Source organism: Sorghum bicolor, chromosome 5 (genome assembly GCF_000003195.3).
Source record: "Sorghum bicolor cultivar BTx623 chromosome 5, Sorghum_bicolor_NCBIv3, whole genome shotgun sequence".
Taxonomy (NCBI): Eukaryota; Viridiplantae; Streptophyta; class Magnoliopsida; order Poales; family Poaceae; genus Sorghum; species Sorghum bicolor.
In genome coordinates, this window is record NC_012874.2 from 3,071,024 (window position 1) to 3,088,126 (window position 17,103).

At 39.9% G+C, this 17,103-nt stretch overlaps 2 protein-coding genes across 3 annotated transcripts; both read left to right on the forward strand.

The window, feature by feature from the left end:
• LOC8085656 (protein trichome birefringence-like 10) lies at positions 8,493-12,020 on the forward strand. The gene is made up of 4 exons (XM_002448939.2): positions 8,493-9,064; positions 10,192-10,587; positions 10,892-11,050; positions 11,300-12,020. The coding sequence occupies exons 1-4, from the start codon at positions 8,592-8,594 to the stop codon at positions 11,679-11,681; spliced, it is 1,410 nt and encodes a 469-aa protein (XP_002448984.1). The 5' UTR covers positions 8,493-8,591; the 3' UTR covers positions 11,682-12,020.
• Positions 12,913-16,281, forward strand: LOC8069312. 2 transcript variants are annotated; one of them, XM_021461795.1, is made up of 4 exons: positions 12,913-13,176; positions 13,900-13,951; positions 14,471-15,260; positions 15,366-16,281. In XM_021461795.1, exons 3-4 carry the CDS (start codon positions 14,530-14,532, stop codon positions 16,018-16,020), a joined length of 1,386 nt encoding a protein of 461 aa, XP_021317470.1. In that variant the 5' UTR covers positions 12,913-13,176; positions 13,900-13,951; positions 14,471-14,529; the 3' UTR covers positions 16,021-16,281. The 2 variants fall into 2 exon arrangements, with proteins under 2 accessions (XP_021317470.1, XP_002448985.2); XM_002448940.2 differs by lacking the exon at positions 13,900-13,951.

A 17,103-nucleotide genomic window follows, 5' to 3' on the forward strand; every position in this document is an offset into this window, starting at 1 on the left:
AAAAACTAATTGCATAGTTTACCTGTAATTTGTGAGATGAATCTTTTGAGTCTAGTTACTCTGTGATTAGACAATGTTTATCAAATAAAAATGAAAGTGCCAAAATTTTTGCGAGCTAAAAGCCTCGTTGCCACCTGCCACCTGCCGAGGACGGAGCCAGCGGCGGCATCAGGCGCGAGTACGTACGTGTGAGTGTGTGGCCCCGCACGGCAGCAGCCAGCAGACGCCACGCATGTCGTGCACGAACAAACAGCAGAGGCCACGCGGCCGGCCGGATGCGGGAGACGACGACGGTACGCCTGAGAGCAACGGGCCTCGTGACCGCGTCCATCGTGGTCGGGTCGGGGAGCGACCGAGGCCGCGGTGCACGGCGACGTACGTCGTACGGGTGCGCCGGGCCGCCGCGCGCGCGTTCCACTCTCTGTGTGCGCGTGACACGCTGACACGTCTCTCTCTCTCCCTCCCTCACCGGTTCCACCCGGAGGTGATACACAAACACAAGTACTTCCTCCTTCCTAAATTATGAATTATTCTAATAATCTTTTTAAAAAATAAAAAACAAATTAAATTTGACTAAATTTATATAATAAAATAATAACATTTAGAATGACAACTAAATATCTTTAGTTTGATTCTTGATCAATTATATTTTTACGGTATACCACCTATTTAAAATAATATATGATTCTTTTTATAATTTTTCAAATTTTGGAATGGAGAGAGTAGAATCGGAATAATCGACCACCTAGCTTCCTTTGATTTGCACAAACTTTGATGGATTTGGTGAATGTTGGAGGCCAGAGTATTATATTTCTTAATTTAAAAAATCTCTCAAAAATTTGTAAATCTGCCGAAACAAATATTTTTCATATAAATTTCTCAAATAAAGGTTTTGGTGTATATAGTATAAAATAATGGTATACTCCATCCGTCCCAAAATAATTATCGTTTCGCTTCTTGAGAAATAACTTTGACTAAATATATTTTAAAAAATATTAATATTTATAGTATATAATTAGTATTATCGGAAAGATCTTTGAATACAATTTTTTAATAAATTTATTTAAAGATGTAAATAGTATATATATTTTTTATAAATCAAGTCAAATTTATAACATATTTGAGGCGGAGGAGCACATTGCGGAAGAGAACCAATGGATAGGATCCAGTTGCTGTTAGCTAGGTCCCCACGACGCCAAAAGATGCAGCCATCGGTTAATCAGATGAGCATCTATAATTGTTGTCAGAATAACTTGAGCAAAGCCGGTCGTATGTTTACATCAAACAATCTATTTCAATGATTTGGTTAGCCAATAACTTCTGAAGAACCAAGTCAGTCAGATTATGTGAATAATTAGGGTCTGTTTGGTACGACTCATCTCCGGCTCTAGCTTTGCCTCCTTCGGAGGAGCTCTGCCAAACGTTTTCTAGAGAAGCCATTTTTAACTAAAAAAACAGAGAAACCGGAGCCATTTTGACGAAGCCATAAATTATAGCTTCTTTAAAACGGTTCTGACTCCTCTAGAGAAGCCTCTCGGAGCAGTGCCAAACACCCTTTTAATCTCATTGTTGCTGGACGTGACATGGGAGCTTAGTAGTGAATTATCTCGTAAACACTATAACTTTGGTATGTGCATGGCAGGGCGTATCTCTATCCAAAACTGTTTGGAAAACTTTAAAAAATAATTTCAAAATCTGAGAGCTTAAAGTGTGTTTTTAAGAGTCTAAACAATTTAAATGGCCAAAGTTTCAATGGTAATTTTAAATCCCGTCTAACTATATTTTGATATAAAGTTTGGCTTCATTTGACTTTATATTTGAAAACATTATGATTTTTGTGCAATGCCTATTTCTGGAGGCAAGTCACAATTACCATTACCAAACGTTTCTGAAATTGATCTCTAGAGGTCTAACACCTCTGAAAACTGAAAATAGAGGGTATCTAAAGGTAGTGCGTCTCTAGAACCATATATAGAGATTTTTTTTACTTAGCCATGCTAAGAAAAAGAGTGACACACATCTAAAAAGTCGTTTTTTATAGTAGTTTATGTTCATGGTTCGTAAGAACAATAAATTACTCCATTATTTTGACCTCAAATGTTCAGTATGATTGGCAGTGAATGACTAGGCTAAGAAGGTAAGAACAAATGAGCTCATGTCTGGCATGATATATGCTGATAGTTACATACTCACCGCTTAAAGAAAACCCAATGTGCCACTGTGCGAGATGGAGTGGCGTGCTGCATCAGCACCGCTTGCTAATTGATCAAAACAAAAGGAATCTTGAAGAATATTCTTGCGGTGACCAAGGAGCAAGGATTCATTGAGACACGATGACGTGGTAGGTAAAAAAAGATAAGATTTAAATATTTGCACTTTTCATTGAGCTCATTCGGCTATTTCTTGTGGCTATCTAGGTTAATTCTGGGTGGTGTGTATACTTCGTCTAGTCACCACGAAAGTGATGTGTTCTTTTTTTTTAAAAAAAAAGTGAACCAAACTTCAGTTGATTTTGCTACCATATGCTATTCATCTCATACATATGAAGATGAAGCGCAAACTGTATATAATACTCCTACCTCACATTGTAGTTTCCTCACCTTATAAAACCCAGCTTATTTTTTCTGTAAACGTTTGTGAAGTTTTTCTCTCTTTTTGTTCAAAATTTCGTCTTTAACAAGTTCAGCTATATGTGTCTACTTGAAGAGTACACCCACTGTCCAAAATAAGTGTTGTTTTAGATTTCTTACCGGCCAAATTTTACTAACTTTGACTAGATTTAAAGAAAATATTAGCAAATTTATATTTCCAAATAAGTACATTATGATTATATATTCAAGAATTAATATAATAATACATATTATACACTATAAATATTAATAATTTCTTAGACTATCTCCAACAATCGTCACCCAAAATACAAGACCCATTTGTCTTTTGGTAGAGCTACAGATAAAAGGTTCCATATCTATTTTTAGTCTTCTCCAATAACAAGACCTGAAAGACAACACTCTCTGCAAATGAGTCTCGAGGAGAGAGGATACTCAAATTTGGGTTATGCCTCTCCTGATACATGTCTTCTGTATAGGTACTATGTTGGAGGCTATAGGTATTGTGTTGGAGGGTTTGAGTTCCCAAATGAGTGTCCTATTGGAGACAGCCTTATATATGTTTGGTTAATATTAAAATTATTTGATTTGTCGGAAAGTGAGAATGACACTTATCTTAACATAGAGGGAGTAAGAGTGAGCATCTAAGTTAAATTAATTGGTTATCAGTCGGGTCGTACTGAACATACAACGGAAAGATTTAAACCAATGGGCGTTGTTGTCAAAAATAAAATAAAAACAATGGGCGCCCTGGATATGTGATAAGGCAACGGCCCACAGTTTGTGATATTTTTTTGGTACTCGTGGAGGACTACAGAGAGAATCTGGCAGCCACATGTGCAGTGTATGATTCAGTGCCGTTCTGAATTTTGTTTAGCTTCGCTGATCATGTTCATCAAGTTTATTCGGTGGTCTAGTAGGTAGTATATGTACACACTGCAAAGTATCGGAATCAACGTGATGCAGCACCGTCGCGTTTAATTGCTGTCCCCCATCCCATCTATGGTGGTTCCTAATCAAATCAAATTCCAAGTGCTTCAACTTTCCATCTCCGACTCTGCAACCACAGTTTTAATTTGTTCTTTCGTCGTTTTATATATATAATACTTGTCGAACTGACCGTGGTACCATGGAAATGCTTTACTTGAAATGCGACAAATTATAAAAAAAAAGTGCTCTAAGTAGAGGGAGTTTAATTCTCATTTTAAATGAATTGTTTATAGTGTGGTAAGAGATTAATAAACAGAGATGAAATAAGTTTTATCTAAGTGAAACCATTTCTGCACTATTTTCAATACAGCTTGTGTCTTGCATTTGAAATAGCAAAATGAAATAATGCATTGCAAATAGTACCATCATTTCAATACCTTACGCTTATATATGTGTCAATTTTGAAAATATCAATACAAAACTCTCCACTTAAAAAATGTTCATTTCTATTGATAGGCAACTCCGTCCTTTTTCGCTTGTCGGACCTAAAATTCATCCAAACTAGGGGTTTGGAGGAGCAACTTGACAAGTGGCACGGCTAAGAGCAACTCTAACCCACCTTCTAAACAAGTCCCTATTCTAAATCTAGGGACTTGATCAAAAAATCAACTCGAATCCACCTTCTACTTGGACTCCCATTTTCCATGCCCTCCTAAATTATAGTTTCAGCCCCTCACATCTAAAACCCCCTATCCTATTTGTTTAGGAGGTGGGTTGGAGTTGGGTCTTAATTTAAGCCCCTACTTTTTTTATCATAGCATGTAAATAAAAATTTAAGGGCTTAATTTAGGTATTTAGATTGGAGTTTCTCTAAAGTGATTATTAGCCTATCCAATCACCAGTTCACCACAGGGCCTCCAAGGTGATGATTGCTGCCCTCCGGCTGTCCGGCAAACGCAAAAGGTTAGAGACAGAAAAATAAAAGCGAGAACCTTTATATCATTTATTCATTTTTCAACATGTGTATTCATCAATCAGATAGGGTATATATACAACTTGGAGTTGGAATGAATTAGAAAAAACTTGGGAGTTGGAATGTGACTTGGGCCTTGTTTAGTTTCGAAAACTTTTTGGTTTTCGGTACTATAGCACTTTTGTTTTTATTTAGCAATTATTGTGCAATTATAGACTAACTAGACTCAACAGATTCATTTCGTGATTACAGGTAAACTGTACAATTAGTTTTTATTTTCGTCAATATTTAGTGTTTCATGCATATGTCGCAAGATTTAATGTAACGGGAAATCTTGAAAAGTTTTTGGTTTTTGGGTGAACTAACAAGGCCTTGACGACTTGTACTGCATTTCCTTGCCTAATTTGGCGAAATACGTTACTGCTGTATTCGAGTAATCACAAGAATAAGCGACATTCTAGACATCGACGCTGTTATAAAAACACAATTTGGACCACTACTCTCTTTTTTAGATGCTCCTTCTATCTCAAAATAAATTAGTTCTAGAACCATCCGAAGTCAAAATATCTTGAATTTAATAAACTTTATGAGAAAAAGGACAACAACATCTGTAACACCAAATGAGTATTATTATGAAAATATTTTACACTAATTTGTGACATAAATGCTGGTGTTTTTTAATAAATTTGATCAAACTTATTTTAACTTAGTATAAGTGTTTAGAAGTCGATTTAGTTTGAGACGGGTGGATTCATTTGTATAACTAAATCGACGTCTAAACACTCGAGTTTGCATGGTCTTTTTTGCATCTCTCTTTGGCAATTGATATTCTCAAGGAAATATACTCTTAGAATCATTTTAAAAAGCAAAACATTTTATCTAAGTATCTTAAAAATAATTCAAACCAAATATTTCGATGTATCTAAACTAAATAATTTAAATGTCATTGATGTGTGTATTTTTTTAATGCCCGATCAAAAATGTGAACTGAGCGTGGTTGGGTTCTACCCAGGTTCAAGTCTCCGACTTGGCATGAATATTCATATTTTTCTGGATTTATTCTAGGATTTAACGGTGTTATTCTTTCTATGATAGGCAACATGTCCGTCGACAGCGAGGCGTCTGTGGTGACCTCATCAATTTCGAGATTTGTTGGACCAACTTGGTTCTTCGAAGGTGCCCATAGGGGTAAGATGAGTGTGCGCTCGTGTCTATGAGCGTCTGCGTCGGTAGCTGAGTCTCGCAAAAAAAATATTATCTTAAATAACATGTTTTTTATAATAAAATGGAGTTAATGAAACTAGTACACTTCAAATACCGATCTAAATCATAGCATCTTCAAATATTGAAAGCAACACATAATTAAGAAACAGCCTGTAATTGTGGACTTGTGGTTGATTGGCTTGAGACAAGGAAAAAAAAAGGCACTTATATATTCTAATAACAAGGTACGATGTCTGTGAATGCTATGTGCCCATAGTTTTCAGCCAAAGGTTCCAAAAACCAGACCTTTCCCTAGCTGCAGTCCACGATTATCCCAAGGCGGCGCCGATGGTTACGAATCCTACAATGTTTCTTCTGCATGTTGATTCCTTGTGGCATGCATTACTTTAACCCTCTCTTTAATTTTCGCCTACTTGTAATCTGCACTTATAGTACGACATGTTTGGGTTTGATGCACATGCGTCCTTGTGGCAGGCAAAAGAAGACTTAGCAAGTCAGCATATCATTTGGATGCTTATTAGGAGTGGAAAGGGACAAAACAAGCGGACTGAAGCAACGAAATGCTCAGTGCCTCAGCCCTCAACATTTCAGCAGCCTGTAATCTGTTGCTAGTTTATGCAGAAAGTAAATTCTGAAGAGAGGATGCACCATATACTAACTTCTTTGTATTGTTTGAACTAGCGTTCTGGTCGATTTGTAAACTTTGGCTTTCTCTATTTATTTTCTCCAAACTTTATAATAATTGGATGTGTACATCCACGCATGTAGAGGCCGGATACTTTATATCCATTATCTAAAAAAACTAACTTATTTGTCTCAGAAAAAAGATGTAACTTGAGGTTTCATCTGAGTTAAATTTATTTAAATTGAACTAACTAACTTCTTTGTCTCAGAAAAAAGATGTAACTTGAGGTTTCATCTGAGTTAAACTAATTTAAATTGAACTGAATTTGTAAAAAAACAATATGCGATAGATAATATTATGAAGATGATGTATTAAATGAAAAATCTAATAACATTTTTCTAATACGATGGGTATTGAAATTTTCTATACAAAATTATTAAGATAGTTTAATTAAACACTATTATAGATTTGCATCTTCTGACAACGGGGTTTGCAGGGAGCTAGGATATATGCCCTGAAGAACAGTGGCACGGCAAACAAAGGCCTTTGAGAGACAGATCTGTGGGTGGCCACGGCCCACTGCCACTTGCGTGCGCTGGCGTTGAGAAGGCCGACAGGCGACAGGGCCGCGCGTGACGCGTCACGTAACAGGTGATCGATTGGCCTGGCCCAAAGTTCGTAAGCACACAAGCTGGCCCAAGTTTCTCCAAAATCGTGCGCCCAGCTTTGACTTTAGTTCCAATTTTTTTATTTGTATTTAATAAATACTGTGGACTAACTAGCTCAAAAGATTCATCTCATAAATTATAGGTAAATTGTGTAATTAGTTTTTATTTTTATCAATATTTAATGCTTCATGTATGCGTCTAAAAATTCGATGTGACAAAAAATTTGAAATATTTTGTAAAAATTTTTGGAACTAAACAAGATTACAAGACCTTTGTGTGCTTGTGTTAGCTAGCAATTTCTTTTGATTTTTTTTTGCAGAAGATTTGTTTGTTTCTTATGAGTTATATATATGCCCGCAGCAAGAGCCATATGTGCTCTACACAACTCAAAAGCATGGTTGCTAAATGAACTTTTACAGAAATGTCACAAACTCTGAGTTCTCTTCTTCGGCTGTAACGTTTGTCTTTTATACCAAAAAAAAACATTCTGAAATACTGTAACGCTAGGGGATGTGGAATTGTGGATCGTGACCTTGGGGTTTGTTTACTTCCACCCAAAATCCAAAAACTTTTTAAGATTTTCTGTCACATCGAATCTTTAGACACATGCATGGAGTATTAAATATAAACGAAATTTAAAACTAATTGCACAGTTTGGTCGAAATTTACGAGACGAATCTTTTGATTCTAGTTAGTCTATGATTGGACAATAATTACCACAAACAAACGAAAGTGCTACAGTATCCCGAAAAAATTTCGTTGAGGAAGTAAACAAGGCCCAAGAATGAAGTCCTTTTTGACCCATAGCTATTCTAAAAGTTTGATTTTCCTCTGCCATCTTTAAAACTTGACAATACTGGCAGCGTCATTTGTCGGCGCCATAGCTCTAGGCACGATGGGTTAGTTTTGAAATAAAAAAATCTAGTGTCAGATTTAAAAATTATTTTAAAATAAAGTGTTAGAAATAAAAATCTCACCCGTCTGCTTGGTTTCGTTCGTCATGTCGCCCACGCGCCGCGACTCAGTGCTTGTTTAGTTCATTTTTTCCAAAATGAAAACGTAGCAATTTTGTTTATATTTGACAAATATTGTTTAATTCTAGACTAACTAGATTTAAAAAATTTATCTCACAAATTACAGATAAACTATATAATTAATTTTTATTTTTATCTATATTTAATGCTTAATGCATATGTCTAAAGATTTGATGTGATAATAAATCTGAAAAATTTTATAAAATTTGTTGGAACTAAGATCTTGTTGACTTGATGAAATGAAAAATTTTCGACCATCGTAGTATTTTCGTTTATTTATAATAAATATTTTTCAATTATAAACTAACTGAGTTTAAAATTTTTATCCCACGGTTTACGCTATATAATTAATTTTTATTTTTAACTATCCACCGCGGCAGTTGCACAAGCACCACAACCGACGGCGACCCCTGCCAAAACTTACCTCCCGTGTCGCCTCTCCTGTCCTGCCACGCACGGGTTTCGGTTGGGCTCCCTTCCGTCCCCGAGGGGAGGGAGCCAAGCGACCGGCCGGGGGAAGCAGAGGCAATGGCGCCTGGCTCGCCGTTGAAGCGCCCGGAGCGGCGGGGCTACAAGGGCCCGCTACGCGAGAAGGCCGTCCCCACGGCGGGGCTAGCCGTGGCCGTAGCGACCGCCGCGCTGCTGCTGCTGCTGCTGCTGCTCTGCGCCGCCGCGCTCCGCTGCTCGCCGGCCATCGGCTGCGCGCAGTCCGCCGGGACGACGCTCTGGGCCAGCGGGGTCTCCGTCGCGGCTGAGGCGGACGTGGCGGCGTCGGCGTCGGCGTCGGCGTCAGCAGGGAAGAGCGACGACGAGGGGCAGTGCGACCTGTTCGATGGGGAGTGGGTGTGGTCCGACGGCGGCGGCGCCGGAGGCGGCTACCCGCTCTACAGCTCCGTGGACTGCCCCTTCCTCGACGTCGGCTTCCGCTGCGCCGACAACGGCCGCCCCGACGCGTCCTACACCAAGTGGCGCTGGCAGCCGTCCCGCTGCCATCTCCCCAGGTTGGTTGGTTGGTTGGTTGCTCGCTCGCTTGCTTGGATCCGATTCGATTCCTATCACCTTTGCTCGCCTCAACTCGATGCCGGTTGCGGGTTGCCGCACCCCTTCCATTTGCTTGCTTGCTGAATTTGGGGGTTCGACGTATAGGTTGATTTGATTAATTTCAGAAATCGCGGTTCGTTTGGTATGCTAGTAAGATTGTCACAAGGATCAACCTGGGACACGCTACATTGGTTGAATTTTCTGCCTGCATTGTTTGTTCAGTCCGTCTAAACTTGTCGGTGCTGAGTCTGACCTACCAACTTCCAACAAGGATCCTTCAGTGCTTACTAGGAGATCGAGCACTCCGTACTTGATGCTAGTGGAATCTGGATCGTTGGATGCCCGGTTGCCATTTGGTTATTGGAACACGAGACTAGGCTGTCAACGTCTCAATGGTCACCTCACGTGGGACATCATAGCAGGATTAGGAACTCGATGCCATTTGCCTGCCAATCGGTCACAGAACAGTGTTTAGTTTGTCCTGGGGAAGATACTTAGTTAATCATACGGTATTCTTTAGTTATTCGGCCTGTCATATGATTTTGCCATCTTCCAGTGCAACCTTTCATGGGAAGGTGGCCTCTTCTTGTTATTGGTTGATCCTGTCTGTTTTCCTTTTTATTAGTATTGTTATTATATATGTTCAGCTCTCCTTCCTGGCACACAAAGGGTTCTTGCTTATGTCCTTGGTGACATGCAATTCTACCTGTACTACTGTGTTACTTATGTTTCACAGAGCTAATAATAGGGACTGATCGTGTTGGCTGCATGCCAGCAACTATGCTAGCGATGTGGACTGATGTAGCACAACTAAAGCTAACCCACACCGGATTATGCTGCTGCCTGCTATCTGGTACCAATAATTGGGCATGGCTTTAGTTTCAAACTGCTGATCGTGACATTAAGTACAATTATGATAGAAAAAAGAGGAATTACAGTAGTAATCTGTGTGCTGTTATTCGTGCATAGTTTTGTGGCCTTGTAAATCATGTCTATCTGGTGCTTGTGGTTTAGGGCCAAGAAACTACAATAATTCGGTTTTTTTTTTTTGCCCTGACTTTGTCATATTCTTTCTTTGGTTTGCTAGATTTGAGGCCAAAAGCATGCTGGAGAGACTACGGAACAAAAGAGTAGTATTTGTCGGTGATTCAATTGGAAGGAACCAATGGGAGTCTCTACTTTGCATGCTCTCTACTGCTGTTCATAACAAGAGCACTATATATGAAGTTAACGGCAGTCCCATCACGACGCACATGGGTTTCTTGATTTTCAAATTTAGAGACTACAATTGCACCGTGGAATACTACAGATCTCCATTTGTAGTCCTCCAAGGTCGTGCACCATCTGGAGCCCCTGAGATTGTTAAGTACACAATTCGAGTGGATGCCATGGATTGGATGTCTGACCGGGGTAAGTGGAAGGATGCTGATGTATTGATCTTCAACACTGGGCACTGGTGGAATAATGAGAAAACAATCAGGGGGTAAGCTTAATGTCTTGGTATACAGTGATGTTAAGTTCAGCTAGTTCTTATGTTATAAGTAGCTATCACGATTTCTTGCAATATTGTTTGGATTTAGTTGAAATTTGATCATCCTGTTCAAGAATTCACCTTTCAATTTCAGACCTAATGTATTTCACGTATGATTCGCTGCTAGCTTTTGGAGCAAATCATGTGATCCTCAAATTACTAAGAATATGGAATGCTGGGATGTTGTTATCGATTTCGGATCACCATAGTCACTTGAAGCTACGTTTGCTGACTCACTGTTATGTTTCTTTGTCAGGGGTGCCTACTTCCAAGAAGGAGATGAGGTGAAAATGGACATGACTGTAACAGATGCTTACAGAAGATCGATACAGACATTGTCAGATTGGCTTCGCAAAGAAGTTAACACAAGCAAGACTCATGTCATATACCGCACATATGCTCCTGTGCATTTCAGGTCTGTACAATCACCAATTCACCGGTGATCTTTCCTTCTCTGTTTGCTTGCTGTCTAATGATTTGATGACAACATTTGAGCTTCTTTATGTTCTAAACTTAACCATCTGACTGAAGAGTGCTTGAAGCCTTGAATAGTACATTACATGCCTTTTTACTTTTTTGTCCTATAAAAAATTCTATGGATGAGCAAGATGTGTTTCTGGAGATATGTTAAATTGCCTCTTTAACAAGAGTGTATGATCTGCAGAGGTGGTGACTGGAACACCGGAGGGAGCTGTCACCTAGAAACTCTTCCGGACTTGACGCCGGTCGAGTCGCTAGATGAATGGGCTGAATTTCTTCAACCAGTGGATGATTTTCTAGGGAACAACAACCTCAGATCCAAGGTTGCTGGTTTAGACCTGCTGAACGTGACGCGGATGACGGCTCAGAGAAAAGACGGCCACCTCTCGGTGTACCTGAGCCCTTCAGGAACCGTCCCCCGCTACAAACAGGATTGCAGCAATTGGTGCCTGCCTGGAGTCCCTGATGCCTGGAACGAGCTCCTTTACGCCCTCGTCATGAGGAGACATCCGAGGATGGATGGAAGTGTTCCCCTCCATGGCCGTATGACTCTGAACTCTGGCTGATGATGTGTTCCACTGAACACCCTCCTAAAGTCTGAAGAGCAAAGAGGGAGGTGGCAAACCCATTGGCATAGCAAGCTAGGATGCCAGAATAGCGAGGCGCTTTTTTTTTTTTTTTTGGTTGGTGGGTGTTGGTATGCAGTAGTAAGATGCACCTCCCTGCTGTTAGCTGGGGCTAGGGGGCTACAGTGAATGATGTAAATATATATAGCAGCGGCGGTGAAATTAGCAAAGGATAACGCTTTTGACTGAAGCGAATCTGTAAGCTATATTTGCTTCACTACTCAACCCCATATCTGCAAGAGAAACTGTTTCAGGGGTAAAGTGTGGTTTGTATTTGAAGGACCTATCGCGAGGCATGAAACATGAAAAGACAACACGACGCCATCCCACCCGATCCAGTTGTTTAGACTGACAGCGCCTCCCGTGCTTCCACGTACTTAATAAAGAAAAAAAACACCAAAAAAAAGATAAATATAAGTACTCAAATTATAAAATTGTGCAATTAATTATTATTTTTATCTATATTTAATGTTTTATATATGTGCTGCAAGATTGTATGCGAGGAAAATCTAAAAAAAATTATAATTTTTTTTTATTTTACGATAGATGGGTGCTGTTGGTTGTCAGCTGGCCTATAAATAAAAGAAAACAAATGGGCACGCCTTCCAATGAGCTCCAGCGGGCTTTGTTTAGTTTTCAAAATTTTTTAAATTTTTTTGTTAAATCGAATTTTTAGATGTATGTATATATTAAATATAAATAAAAATTTAATTAACTATATAGTTTGTCTGTAATTTATGAGACGAATCTTTTAAGCTTAGTTAGTCTATGATTAGATAATAATTAATAAATATAATAGTCAAACTCAAAAATTTTCACCAACTAAACGAGCTTGAAAAGTTTCGTTGATTTGTTGTAAAACTGGTAGATTCGGCTATACTACATAATTCTAAGCAAATTAGGATTCTGATCATTTGAATTGCAAACATCAATTCCTATGTTTCTCATTAATCCCCATATCACCCATCCTTCTATTCCTCCATTCGAAACAAACAGGATACAGCCCAGCCCAACAATAGTATCTCTTAATCCTTTTAATTACACCTATATATTTTGAAAATTCAGTGTTATAAATTATGCCTCTATTTATTTCTTCCTGCGTTTTTTTCCTGCGTTTTTTCATTCTACTGTTTTCTCACAACATTCCTACTTTTCTCTGTTTTGCATTTCCTGTTCCAAGGGCCTGTTTTTTTTTCCTACCCGGCCCGGACGCACTGCGCCGCCACCCACGTGCCTGCCACCCCGCCTGCACACCGCCCACACCGACCAGCGCCGCCGGAGGACGCACCGGTGCCGCGGCCCGCCGGCGACGGACCTCCATCACCGCCACACCAGCGACGATCTGCAGCTCCGACGTGCCTGCAATCAGTGTCCTCCATCACTGCCACAGTGCCACGCCTGCGGTGGTGACTCAGCGGCAGCCCGGCGACCTCCAGTGAGTTCAGTTCCTTCCCCTTCGACTTGTTCGGCAGCCGGCGGCCCTAACCTCTATCGATCTAGTCTTGTTAATCTTGTTCTTTGATTCGGTTCTTGTTTGTTTTTCCTTTCTCCTTCGGTCTTCCATGATCTTCCCCCAAGGCCCCAAGTAGTTGGCAACAAGAAATTCGAGCAGTGGGTAGTGCCGCTGCCAGCGTTAAATTCTGTCACGCACAATCTGCTGATTGTTGATTAGGTCCGCAGAGACGACCAATCAACCGTGTACTTGTTATAACTGTTATTTATTTATTTATTTATTGGAAAAATGCCGTGTTCGCGTGTCCATATCCGTGCTGGATCCGATCCAGCCAAGGAGCACATCTTTGCTGATGTTTGGCAAGTGCTTCTGGCGGTTGTTATCAGTGTCCTGAGAGGTCAGTGGTTCTGCTGCTCTGCTCCTGGGTTCTGTAGTGACCCCAGTGGCATAGCTAACATCCACAGCAGGAGTGGAAGCCTATGATATACGGTACTCTATTATCTCTTCTCCATCCCAGAAGCCAGATATCCTACTCCTTCTGATTTTTGGAATTAGTTGGCATCCTTTGTTTGTAGGTATTATCAACTGCAATGACTGAATGACCTGAGTGCACTTTTGATCAATTAGTGCAGCTAACATTTACTCTGTGCAGATATATTACAATATAGTCTGCTGATGTATATGTTCACTACAATTTATGTGTAGGCTATTCTGATATGGGCCTCTGGAAGATGTTTGCATTGTTTGCCAATCCATGGTAATGAACAACCTAGATCATGGGCGACTTCTAATTTGGGACACTGATCTGGGGACAATTAGCAGAATCGTCACACTACATGGAATTATCTTAGGCAAACATGATCGGATCATTGGGTCACGCAATCTGCTATCTGGGGACGATCACCAGCACCATGACGCTGCGTGGAATTGTTTTAGGCTAACATGATCAGATCACCGAATCATGATTCTACAATCTCTTCTCTATGTTTGATATGATAAATCACATCATATAGAAATTATTTAGTATGGATTTATCATGACATCATGCTGTTATTGTTACTTAGCTCAAGCAGGGGATTGAGAGCCCCTAGCATATTAGTAGTAAGGACTGCACAAATAGCTGCCAATTTTCAGTGTTCACATATGGGTGAACAATGAACACACTAGTGAATCCTCCACCACAACACCCGCACTCCATCTCATCATTGCTTATTTCATTCTTTTTTACTTGTTTCTGAGGAAAATCTTTTTTTTTTATTTCATTTTCACTGTGCAGATAGAAGTGGGGCTTGTGTGGATATGAAGGAATAAGTGGCCATCTTAGGAGAATTTGGAATGACAGAGGGCATGGAAAACCTGCTACCTGAAGATGTACTCACCAACATCATCCACCGTCTTGCACCACGCTACCTTGCCATATCCCACTGTGTTTGCAAGACCTGGTGTACCATCATTGATGCCCACAACCTGCTCCGTGTAGACCTCCTCCCACGGTCGGTGTGTGGAATCTTCATTAACTTTAATGAGTTAAGCATGTCAGAATTCTTCTCCCGCCCCTCAAAAGGCCCAACGGTATCTGGCAACTTTGACTATTTGCCTCTCAGCTCCCGCATCATAGGCCACTGCAATGGGCTTCTCTTGTTTCACAAGTATGTGGTTAACCCAGCCACACGACAGTCAGCGCCACTGCCCCCATGCTCAAGCCCAAATATTGTCGTAGAGCACTTTTTCCACAGGGAGTACCTTGTTTTCGACCCCACATTGTCACCGCATTATAAGGTATTCATGATCCCTGAGGTCCGACGACCCAATGTGAGGTATACCATGTTGAATTCAGATGACAAGTTAGACCCTGCAATAGAGGAATTAGAATGGCCACCGTCGCCTTGCATCCTGCGTGTGTTCTCATCAAGGACAAAGGTGTGGGAGGAGAGGTCGTTTGTTCGAGAAGGGGAGGCTGCAGGGAATGTTGCTGACATGTGGTTGGATCACCCATATGTTCCAGACACTTCTGTGTATTGGCGGGGAGTACTTTATGTATATTGCCAAAACAAGTTTGTTATGAGGTAAATACTCACTTCATTGGCATTGTCATTCATCTTTGTACCTAGTAATGAAACGAAAATTCAATTGTTGTTTATTAATATTTCTCAAATATTTGATTCTTGTAGAATATCATTATCAAATGGGAAATATCAAGTAATCAAGCCACCTTTAGATTGTAAGGGGATGGCATACACAAATCTTTATTTGGGGAAATCAGTGAAAGGGGTGTATTGTGCTGTGCGTCACTTGGCATCCCATTTTTCGATCAATATTCTTGATGAATCGAGTGGCAAAATGGAGTGGGTATTCAAGGATTCGTGTAGTATTCAGCCATGTGAAATAATTGACGGGCCTGGACCCTGGACTTTACAAGATATTAACAATCAGGAGCAGGGATTTGAGTATGAAGATGGTAACAATGAGGCAGTGGTAGAGGACAGGTTTGAATGGGACTCGGATAATGATAATGTTATTGAGACCAACAGCAGGGGCAAGTATAACTCTGGTGGTTATATTAATTTTCTTGTTGACACCAAAAGGAGGGGCAGATATAACTCTGGTGGTTATATTGATTTTCTTGGATTTCACCCTTACAAGGAGGTTATCTTCTTGAGTGATACGTTGAGAAGAGGATTGGCCTACCACTTAAATAGCTCAAAGATTCAAGACTTGGGCAACCTCCGTCCAACAAATTATGGAACAGAGGTGGGCATTCAGCCATTTATACAAGAGTCTTTTCCATACACACCTTGGATGGGATGGTTTCCAGAAGACAATTAATTTCATCTGGAAGATTACGATGTATTGCATATGAGGTATTGGTGCTCAGGACAAGCTGTGAGGTGCAACTTGAGAGTTCGGACCAGCTGAGTTTCTCAAGTTGTTCATTGTATCCAATAAGAAAATTATTTGTTGTTAGACTACAGAACATGGAACCTGTCTGCTGTTACTGTTGCATGGGCTCCTGCTATTTCTGCCTCCGTATGCTTGCTACAATGGAAGTTTAGATGTTACAAATCAACAATTATGGTCATTCTTTTTTTTGAATCTTTTTTTTTTGCAAGACCTAGTTACACATACAGACACTCATATAAGTACATTCATCTCTATAAACGCACACACGTACCTTTTACCCCTATGAGCACTTCCGAAGAAACAAGTTGGACCGGTATATTTTAAAATTGACAAAGTCATCACAGGCGTCTTGTTGTTGATGGATACATCGCCTACTACTGAAAGGATAACACCATTAAATTTCAGAATAAATCTATAAAAATACGAGCACTCGTGTCAAGTCGTCGTGTAAGTCAGAAGAGAACGTCGCATTCATGATGTGCGATAAGTCCCATACTCAATTAAAAGTTGAACATGGTAGTGTTCAAGTTTCTAATCCCACGTCTAGCTACGTAAACATGTATCGGTTTAGTTTTATTTATCCAGATCAAACCTTTTAACTTGACTTTTATTTATGGAAAAATGCATCATTAAAATAGTTTGTTAAATCCATCGTTCCATATGGTGCCTTCCTGTTAGAACCATTCCAGATGATTCTTTAATTATTGGATGGTCTTGCTTCTTTTTTCACTTCAATTTTCACTTTACTTTTTATGCTCTTCTTCTTCTTCTTCCGTTTTTTAGAAAAAAAAGTTTGCACTTACTTAAATGTCATAAAACAAGAAGGAATATATGGTTTTGCATGAAAAATCAAGCTGATGATAATCAGTTTGCCAGAGATGCATGCCTTGTTTAGTTCCCAAAAATTTTGCAAAACTTTTCAGATTCCCCGTCACATCGAATTTTTAGACATATGCATGGAGTATTAAATATAGATGAAAATAAAAATTAATTACACAGTTTGGTCGG